Source organism: Nannochloropsis gaditana, assembly GCF_000240725.1.
Source record: "Nannochloropsis gaditana CCMP526 unplaced genomic scaffold scaffold962, whole genome shotgun sequence".
Taxonomy (NCBI): domain Eukaryota; class Eustigmatophyceae; order Eustigmatales; family Monodopsidaceae; genus Microchloropsis; species Microchloropsis gaditana.
In genome coordinates, this window is record NW_005802991.1 from 1 (window position 1) to 9,493 (window position 9,493).

At 52.4% G+C, this 9,493-nt stretch overlaps 3 protein-coding genes across 3 annotated transcripts; all 3 read right to left on the reverse strand.

The window, feature by feature from the left end:
* Positions 1–1,106: 1,106 nt before the first annotated feature.
* Positions 1,107–1,675, reverse strand: NGA_0709400 (uncharacterized protein; the record flags this gene model as incomplete). The annotated part of the gene is made up of 3 exons (XM_005853308.1): positions 1,597–1,675; positions 1,360–1,492; positions 1,107–1,136 (listed from the first exon to the last, which is right to left on the reverse strand). Coding segments are annotated over exons 1-3 (192 nt in total), but the record flags the coding sequence as incomplete, so codon positions are not given.
* Positions 1,676–2,354: 679 nt separating this feature from the next.
* NGA_0483820 (uncharacterized protein) lies at positions 2,355–3,580 on the reverse strand (the record flags this gene model as incomplete). Its single annotated transcript, XM_005853306.1, has 4 exons — positions 2,355–2,417; positions 2,940–3,041; positions 3,219–3,317; positions 3,524–3,580. The coding sequence occupies 4 exons, from the start codon at positions 3,578–3,580 to the stop codon at positions 2,355–2,357; spliced, it is 321 nt and encodes a 106-aa protein (XP_005853368.1).
* A 1,703-nt stretch (positions 3,581–5,283) lies between these two features.
* NGA_0709200 (cytochrome p450) lies at positions 5,284–9,331 on the reverse strand. The gene is made up of 11 exons (XM_005853307.1): positions 9,191–9,331; positions 8,919–9,108; positions 8,377–8,447; positions 8,048–8,112; positions 7,774–7,880; positions 7,051–7,151; positions 6,813–6,928; positions 6,596–6,671; positions 6,277–6,346; positions 5,999–6,111; positions 5,284–5,646 (listed from the first exon to the last, which is right to left on the reverse strand). Exons 1-11 carry the CDS (start codon positions 9,283–9,285, stop codon positions 5,568–5,570), a joined length of 1,083 nt encoding a protein of 360 aa, XP_005853369.1. The 5' UTR covers positions 9,286–9,331; the 3' UTR covers positions 5,284–5,567.
* Positions 9,332–9,493: the final 162 nt, after the last annotated feature.

The window sequence follows — 9,493 nt, forward strand, 5'->3', positions numbered from 1 at the left end:
CCTTTTATCCTTCATTCCTTCCTCCCTCCTTCCTTCGTCTCCAGTCCGCTCCTTCATGTATACCCTCTTTCCCTCCTTCCCTCCCTTAGACGTGAGCAGGCTAGGCGTGTACTGCTGCCACGTGCCTGAGGGATTGACCTTGTCCCGCTGGGAGAAGGCGCTGGATGGCTTTGCCCGGAGGAAAGAGGAGGAAGGGTGGTGAGGCAGGAGGGAGGGAGGGAGGACGGGGTAGCCACCGCGTCCGAAGCTTGGTGCGGACAGAGGAAGGAAGGGAGGGAGGGAGGGGGGGAGGGAAGGAGAGGAAGGAAGGAAGGGAGGGAGGGAGGGAGGATAGAGAAAGGGAGAGAGGGAGGGAGGGAGGAAGAAAGGAACGAAGGAAGGATGGGAGGGAGAGGGGGGCCGAAAGGGAAGGAAGGGAAAAGAGATGGTGGAAGGGGCGGGGGGGAAGGATAAGGAGGGAGGGAGGGAGGGAAAGGGGGAGGAAAAGGGGGAGGAAAGCGGAGGCGGATGGCGCGATCCACAAGGAGGCGGATGGCGCGATCCTTGTGGATCGAGGCCTGGGAACGATCCTTGTGGACCGAGGTACCAGGGAGGCCAGGCAACAAGCGCACACGAGGACGATAGGGAATGGAGGGCTCGAGCCACAAAGGGGTCCTGAGAGGGTTCACGGGAACCGATTTGCGTGGTCGTGTGTTGAATGGATGCATTTATAGTGGTAGTGATTGATCCATGAATATGATAGGTCAAGGTACGGTGGGGCTTCCTCGACATGCAAAACGTACAGGGGCGCCATCCCTTCATACGTGTTTTCTTTCTTTCATGATTCTTGGTCATTAATCATTTTCTTGATGCCATCACTGTTCTTCATTTTCTTGATGCCATCACTGTTGTTCTTTATTTGATGAATTTTACCATGTGTTGCCGTTCCGTCCTGTCTATTCATCGGTCCATCCGCTCCTCAGCCCCCACCCCCAAAATTACCCCCTCCACTCCTTCCTTGCCCTGCCTTGCGCTTCGCTTCCTCCGTCCCTCCCTCCCTCCCTCACTGTTTCCCTTCGCCTTAGAGGGTTGGCATGATTTCTTCTTTCAGGAAACGAAGGACATCGACGGGCATCCGGCTCGTGATGTGGACCGGCCTGGGGAGAGGGAGGGAGGGAGGAAGGAAGGGCAGGAGGGAGGGAGAAAGGAAGGGAAAGGACGAGGAAGGCAGAATAAGGCATTAAAATTCAGTCTCATTTGCCGGGGACAAGACGTTAGGAAGTCAACCGAAGGCACAGAAGAAAGAAAAACAAAGGAGAGGGGCAAAAGAAAGAGGGAGAAGGACGGAACGGGGCAAGGACAGGCAGGAAAGCAAAGGACCTGTCTTGCGCACTCGTGAAGGAGCAGGGCTGAAGGAAGGCTAGCGTCAGTTTGTAAATATAGTAAAAATCGAGTCCATGGAGGGAACCTAGGACAGGAGTTAAGGTGCCTAAAAAGTACTGAATATCGTAGCCTATGGGCAGAAGTGAAGGAAGAGAGGGAAGAAAGGAAGGAGAGAACAAGGAAAAGATGAGGAGACGAGCACGAAGGGCATAGAGCACTGAGGACAGATCATACCTGTGTACGTCCGAGGATAGGCGCCCCATTTTCGGGTGAATTCGGGTTCTCGGGGAATATCGGTATTTATTGGTCGGTGAGGAGCAGTGACGGCAGCTGCGTTTCCATTTCCGTTACATTGGGCCTTCCCAGCCTCGACTTGTGGCAGATATTGTGGGCAGCAAGAGGTGGAGGAGGTGGAGGTGGAGGTGGAGGTGGAGGAGGAGGAGGAGGAGGAGGAGGAGGAGGAGGGAAAGGGAAAGTCGAATTCGCACTGAGGAGGATTTAGAGAAATGAAGAGGTATGAAATGTCAAGGAAAGAAGGAAGCAGCTCGCAGACATTGTGCCCTCGGCTTTGGCCGTGCGTTCTGACTTGATGAAAGAGCAAACAGGAGGTGGTGGCAAATACTCAAATGCGGAAACGAGGGAGGGAGGAGGGGAGGAAGAAGGAAAGGGAAGGAAGGGAAGAGGAAAGACCTGTCCGAAATCCCCGATTTTGACGATGAAAGAGGAGAGAACGCCGTTCTGGAAGATGTCTTTGGGCTCAGGGAGGAGTTTGACCATGATGTTGTCAAAACTAAGGGTTGGGGTCAGGATGAGGGTTAGGGTTAGAGGGGGAAGAGGATGAGATTAAAGGCCAATGTAGGTGGGAGGCAGAAGGCAGGAAAAGAGGGAGGGAGGTAGGGAGGGAGGGAGGGAGGGAGGGAGGGAAGCGTTGAGGGAAGGAGGGAGAAGTGAAATATAAGTCGGAAGAGCGACACGAGGAAGAGATAATATCCTTACCGAAGGTCAAAATGTTGCAGATGGGCCGCGCGTCGGAGCTGCTCAACACCGTAGGCGACCTGAGAGACATTGGGAGGGAAGAAGGGAAGAACAGAGGGAGAAAGGGAGGGAAGGTTGATCCAAAAGGAGGCATCTATGCTCAGAAAAAGAAAAAAACGGGGCGCGGAAAGCGGGGAGAAGACAGAAAGCAAGGAAAGACAGAGAAAGAAAAAACTGGGGGGGAGGAGAGGAAACAAGGGGGGCAATAAACGACCTGATAAAGAAGAGTGAAGAGATTTGAGGGCTCGTCAAGATCGATCACCTGTATCAGTCGAGAGAGGGACGGTGGGGGGGAGAAGACGGAAGGTCGGTTGGAGTGTTGAAAGAATGAAAGGAGCGGAAGGGGATAGGAAAGAGGGGAGGAAGGGGGAGGAAAGGGACAGAAGGAATAATGGTGGAGGGGAGGAGGATATCTCAGGCACAGTGTGGACGAGGAGGAAAGGGGCATTAAAAGGATGAAGATTGTGGTCGCGGTAACCCTAACCCTAATCCTAGCCCTAACCCTAACATAGGGAAGAGGGAGGGAAAGGGTCCCCACCCACCTCGGCGTCGTGCTTTAGGTATTCCATAAGAATGATGTAGTGTTTCTCGTCCACGCTACGACCTATGTCCAGCGTGCGGACGTAAAAAGGGCCGCCTCCGCCCTGGGAGGAAGATGAAAAAGGAAAGAAAAGGAAGGAGGTAAGGGGTTAGGGTAAGTGGAATAGCTGTGATCAAGGGCGGAGAAAAATGGTGATGGAAACGGAGACGGGACGACAAGGAGCAGGCGAGGAGGAAGGGGAGATGTGGGGGGGAGAGGAAGAAGGAGGACTAGGACGTACCGGACCCAAGAGACTGGTCGCAATGATGTTTCCACAGGCTTCGTGGAAGGGGAAGCAGTCGAAGATCTTTGCCGCCAGCGTTTCTCCCTGCGCTGTGACCTGAGTAACAAGGGGAGCGAGGGCGCGGCTCATGGGCTTCATCAAGATGGGTGCATACAGATTTAACGCTGAAGTCTGCATGTGTTGTCATTATGCATGCAAAATACTGGAATCTCTTTCACTGAAGTGTTAGACTTGAATCTTCTCATACACAGCCATGCGGGCACCCGTCCCTCCCACTGATGCTTCTAGTCTACCTTGTATACCACATCTTCTTTAAGCTCGTCCCAAACAGCATCCTTTCCACGCAAATTTCGGTGCATTTTACTATTCTCACTGCGGTTGCTGATGATCTGAGGGAGTCCGAGAGAAAACTTCGTGAATACTGAGCTCCTGATACGGAGGATTGAAAGGCACTTGTTGCATTCCCGCCTTCCTTAGGATATTCCCCCATATTTCCCGTGTATATTTATATAATTTCTTTTCATCACCTCTTTCATGCCTGCCCGATCCCCCCTTTGTACAGCCTTTGCGAGGGCCTGCATCCTAGCATCGTTTCTGCGTGATCCAAGGGCATGTGTGTGAGAAGTACATGCATTCGTCACCGACGGGCAATAAATTCGATGGCAATAGCATCCATAGGTTTTGGTTTGATTCAATTGTACCCTTTCCACTAAATTCTATGTCACACCATTCCCCCTTCGTCTTATCTACCCCTTTATGGTACCTGAACTTGGACATATTGTTTGTGGAGCCGGTAAGATCGGCTCGATTCCGTCCCAAGGGGCCCATGACAAGCAATAAAAGCCCTGCCAATAGAGAGTGGGGGGGCTTGTAAGGATCATGGATGCCTCACAGGTGCAGAGGCAATGTCGTTTTGGAGAAAAGAAACAGACTGAATCAAAGATAAGTCGGCTACAAATAGGAAGTAATAACATGCAACCAAAGTGATGAATATTTCACAAAGCCATGCATGCACTTCGGCTTATCCTCGGCCGTTTACTCACAGTGTATTGCCACCGCACGTGTGAAGACATGATTTTATAGGTATGAGAGTAGGTCTTTCGTAGCGTAACACAGATCAAAGCAGCATCATATCTTACATAAAACAGCTCTGTATCGACCTTTGCTATACTTCAGCACCTTTTTGAGCAAGGTGTGTACTTCGATATCTCGTCTGGGTGGATCTTGAGAAACAAAGGTATTACCCTAAGCTACCTTAAGGTAGCTCACACTAGCCGGGAGAAGCGCGATTTTAGACAGTTTATCGAGAAAGCCGTGCTTCATTTCATCCATGCTGTGCATTTAATGTCTTAGCTTTCCAAATTGAAGATCAAAGGTCTTCAAAACTGTCCAAGAGGCCACTGCATCTCACCCCATTGGTATCACTCGGGCTTATTTGGTAGCAGCATTGAAGTTTGAAGCTTCGCCAAAACCCGGAGATTTCGAGTCCCGTACACTTACGACTCCCAAGGAACTTTGTGCGTGGTGCTGTGTCGAGGCGGATGCAAAGTCAGCTTTTTCATCATAAGCTTCAAGGTGGCTCAAGGATACTTGTAACAGCATTCTGCACTTTTCCAACAATTTTTTTCCCCCTTCACTTTTCGAAGCCTGAGCGGAGCGGGAATGTATAGAACACTTTTGGTCTTCCTAAGAGAGACATGAGATTTGACATTTTACCTAAGCCGAACCTTTTCTCGTTTGCTCCTCTGCAAAAAAGAAGAGAGATTTTGTGGCGAAGATGTCCGAAGTATCTGATTGAAGCCATTTCGCTGGCCATTATCACCTAGCTTAGATGCTGACATGTAGCTTCGCCCAACGTTGGGGCCCATGGCGTAGCCACGTCAAGTCAAAACTCCGGCAAGCTGCTCCACTTGCAAGTTTTAGAATTCCTTCACATCTTCAACCAAAATCAAATCCACTCTCTAACAAAGAAAGGGTCAGATCGCCTTGTTGGGATCCTATAAGTCAACAAAATTCCGTTGGAGAGTTTGAAGAAAGCGTTACAAAGCGGGTTACGCGCACACAACCATGTGAAGCATATTCTTTTTACATTTTCTGTTTAGAAAGCATCTAAACAACTGATCTGCAATCTTCCTTCATGATTACCGGGGTCCCTCAGCTTATCAACTGCTTAATTCAACTGCGTATATTGACCAACAATCGGGAAAATATTTTCAACATTATCAAACTCTTTCACGTCCAAAAATGAGGCCTGCAACTCCAATGATCCACTCCCTCTTATATGATATGCAAGCAAATACAACAAATGCTTGGCTCTGTATGGGCCGGTACTTTTCCTCTCGTCGATCATCGAAGGCCTCCAATCCGCAACTGCACCCCGTCGCGAAAGGACATGGCTGCGGGGTAATACACGTCCAAATCGCGACTACCCATGATGATTGGCGCCGCGAAAAAAACAAAGGGGAGGGCGGAAAAAGGGTGGAAAGAGAGACTGGCTTTTAAGTGCGATGACAAGATGGCAAGATAGATGACTACACGGGTGGAATGCCTGACCTCGACTCAATCTTGACTTGAACTATACAGAGCAAGGATCTCATCTTTGTCACCCACTCTCTCGATTTTAGAGTTTTTCGTCTCCTTCCTCTTAAATATACAAGATGTTGCTCGTCGAAAATGCAAATATATTCGGTCCCTTTCTCGTTTTCAAACAAGGCGTTGGGTCAAATGTCATTCCCTCCTTCCCCCATCTTATCCCATCCATCCCTCCTCGCACTCACTTAGGGTCTACAACCTCCAGATCCAGTTTTTTAAGGAGGGTGACGCTGACCGTCATGGCTTCCAGCAAGGCAAATCGAAGGCCTAAGCATACGCGGGGACCAGCGCCAAAGGGCTGAGGCAGGAAGGACGGGAGGGAGGAAGGAAGGGGGGGAGGAAAGGAGGAAGGGAGGAGGTGGGGTTGAGGGATTTCTTGGGAAAACGACCGAAGTCCAAGAGAAACGGGATGGTGGTAGCCTTGTATTAAGGTTTCAATTGTATAATCGATCTATGGACTTACTAGGTAAGCGCCCTGAGGGACACCTTTGGGCAGACCGCCTTCCAAATTCTCACTCGCCCACCGCTCCGGACTGGGGAGGGTAAACAGGCCGACAAAGGCAGAGATGGATGGTGCGTAAAGAGGGAAATGCGAGTGGATTAGGAGAAGAAGCACCGGGAAAAAAGAAAGACGCAGGCAGGGAAGAGAGGGAGCGACTCAGACAAAAGAATGCAACCAAGCAGGGAGAGATGCGCATCAAAAATTGGTGGGGGCAGAGGGATAGAACATGAGTACAGGCTCAAGACGGACTATCCTTCTCCTAAGAACAAGTGAAACGCACCGGAATTCGGCGGCGTCAGGCCCCCAGGTGGCAGTGTCCAAGTGGAGGAGTCGGATACAGGGCGCGACGGTGGCGCCTGTCGTAGACATTGGAATAGAGAAAAGGATTAGAAGGAAGAAAAGGGCGGGCGCCCGCACCAATGGAAAGAAACGCAGAGGGAAGAATAAAGAGAGAAGAGACGCGAGGGAGCGACGTTGAAGATCGACGTCAGGCATACCCTTGGGGATGTGAAAACCGCCCAGGACGGTGTCCCGCGCGGCGACACGGGACAGATTGACAGCCACGGGGAAGAGGCGGAGGGTCTCTTTGATGCACATGTCCAAGAAGGGCAGCCTTGAGGGTGGGAAGGAGGGAGGGAGGGAGGGAGGGACGGTGTGAAATGAACGAAGAATCAGACAGAGATGAGTGCGGAAGAGCAAGGGGTAAGAACACGTGGAGGAAAAATCGACCATTACCTTTGTGCCAGCTGCGACGGGCTCATGGCCTGTGGATCGCTCAGGTCCAAGCTCTCAAGCTCGGCCAAGACCCTCGCCTTGACGTCGGGACGTCGAACAATCTAGGAAGTGATCCAGGGCGGGGCAGGAAAGAGGGGACAGAGAAAGGTGGGAGGAAGACGAGGAGGTCAGCCGGAAAGAATGACTTGAAGGGTGAGGAGATTCTGAATGGGAATATAAAGGCTTATATATATAGGAAAGAGCCTGAGGGTGACATCGGGATAGGAAGAACCGATGACAGAATTTAGACCAGGACGACGGAGGGAGCCAAGGGGGCGCCGGCTTTTTCCCCCTACCAGGGTGACTTTCATCCTAACCCCAACAGCCAGCCTCTCCCCCTCCGGCAGACCGAGTGCCCTGGCCATGCAATGAATCTCTTTCACACAAAGAATACGGTCTATGAATTCTAGCGTTGCGCTGCCCATTGCGTGTCTCATGCCCGCTTTTCCTCCCTCTCCTCTCTTTCTCGTCATGCCTGAAGCCAAGAAGCAACCTGCGAATGCGGTGGCCACCGACACACCACAATTCCTACCCCCCAACAATAAAGTCTCTCCTTCCTCTTACTCTCTTTAAATCCCGTCCAGAATCGAACACATGACGTTCCTCCTGCCTCCTTCTATCCACCGGGCTTCCCGGTGCCCCATGCGCCTTCGGAGCGGAAAGCATCCCTCTAGAAGGTCTTACCTCGTAGAGAGAGGCGCTGATGGTGGTGGCGGTGGTGTCGGAGCCCGCCATGAAAATGTCGTTCAAATTGCGGAAGATGGATTCGTTCGAGAGGGGTAAATCCTCGTCTGGAAAAGGCAGGGAAGGCAGGGGAGAAAGGGAGGGACACGGGCCCGATTGAGTGCGTGCACACAAGTATCGCATGCACACAAGTAGACGTCTTACTCGAATAGATACACTAAATATACCCTAAATGCACCCGAGGTCGAGAACGCGCGACCTTGGGGGTACTCACTTTCGATGGCCTCCAGGTACACGTCCAACAGATCGCGGGACGCCGTGAGCGCCCCGCCCTCGGACCTGAGCAGGAAAGGGAGAGGAAGGGAGCGGGCGTGGGGTAGGCAAAGGAACGAGCGTGAGAGGGATTAAGAAAGGGGCTTTTTCACGCAGGGTGGGCGGCGAACAGGCATGTATAGTCCGGAATACGTGCGACAGGAGCACTGAGTGGTGATATTGCCAGGGGAGTTCCCTTTTTGCTTCCTTTACCACCCTCTTGACCACTCCCTCCCTCCCTACCTACCTCCCTCCCTCCCTCCCCCCCGCCCTCCTTCCCCGACCCCGTACCTGATACGTTCCCTCTCGAGGCGGCGGCCCTCAATGATCGCGTTCTCGATTCCCAGGAGCTCGGCATTGACCTGAAAAATTAGGGTTAAGGTTGAGATTAAGGTTGAGTAAAAAAGGAAAGAAAGCGTGAGCAGAAGGGAAGGAAAGTGTGAGCAAACGAAAGCCCAGAGCTTGAAAGGGGAAAAAAAAAAACAGTTGGTGGAGCAAAGGAGCAAGAGGGGGAGGAATGCGAAAGGAAAAGACTCTATCTAAGAAGCATCGCCCATAAACGACGGACGCACGTGGGAGAGAGGCCTGGGAAGGGCGGAGGGCCATGAGAAAGACTCGCGACATAGGGGGTAGAATACACAAGAAAAGATATGGCGCGAAGGAAACGAAGAAAGGAATGATCTCGAGGACTACAAGGCAGGGAGGGTCTACGAGCTCTCTCTGATAGAAAGCAGAGGGAGGGTCAGAGGATGGTCTCTGATAGAAACGACCCTGACATCATTCCGCTTCTTCATTCCCCCCGCCCCTTCCCTTCCCCTCCCCTCCCGCGCTACCTTCTGCAGCCGGTTGTACGGCTTATTCCAGCCGATCCGATGCGCCCCCGGCAAAGGAAAGCGGATACTCTCGCCCAGTAGACGGAAATTGTCCCGCACGAGCCTGTCCACCCGCCGACCGGTGAAAGAGAGCCCCTTGGTGCTGAGGGAGGGGTAGGAGGAAGAAGGCGTCGACATGTGAGCGACAGGGCTTACAATCCACGTCTCTGCTCCTCCCTCCCTCCCGCCCTCCCTCCCTCCCTCCTACCCGCCCTCTCGCCCTCCCTCCCTACCTGTACTCCAGACTCTCTCCCCGGTCTCTCCCAAGCAGACCCAAAGGGAGCGAGAACGAGGCCTGGGAGACTGCCTCGAGGGTCAGGAACCGCATGTCGTTGTGGACGTCGACAACGAAGCCGCCCTCCCTCCCGCCCTCCCGCCCTCCCTCCTTCCCGTCCTCCTCCAAGAGGGAAATATACCTATCGACCAGTTGACTGCCGAGGAAAGGAGAAAAGCAGGGAGGAGAAAAGGGGGAAATGACGTGGGCTATTTTGCTTGTAGGACATACCCAGGGTCCTCCCTCCCTCCTCCCTCCCTCC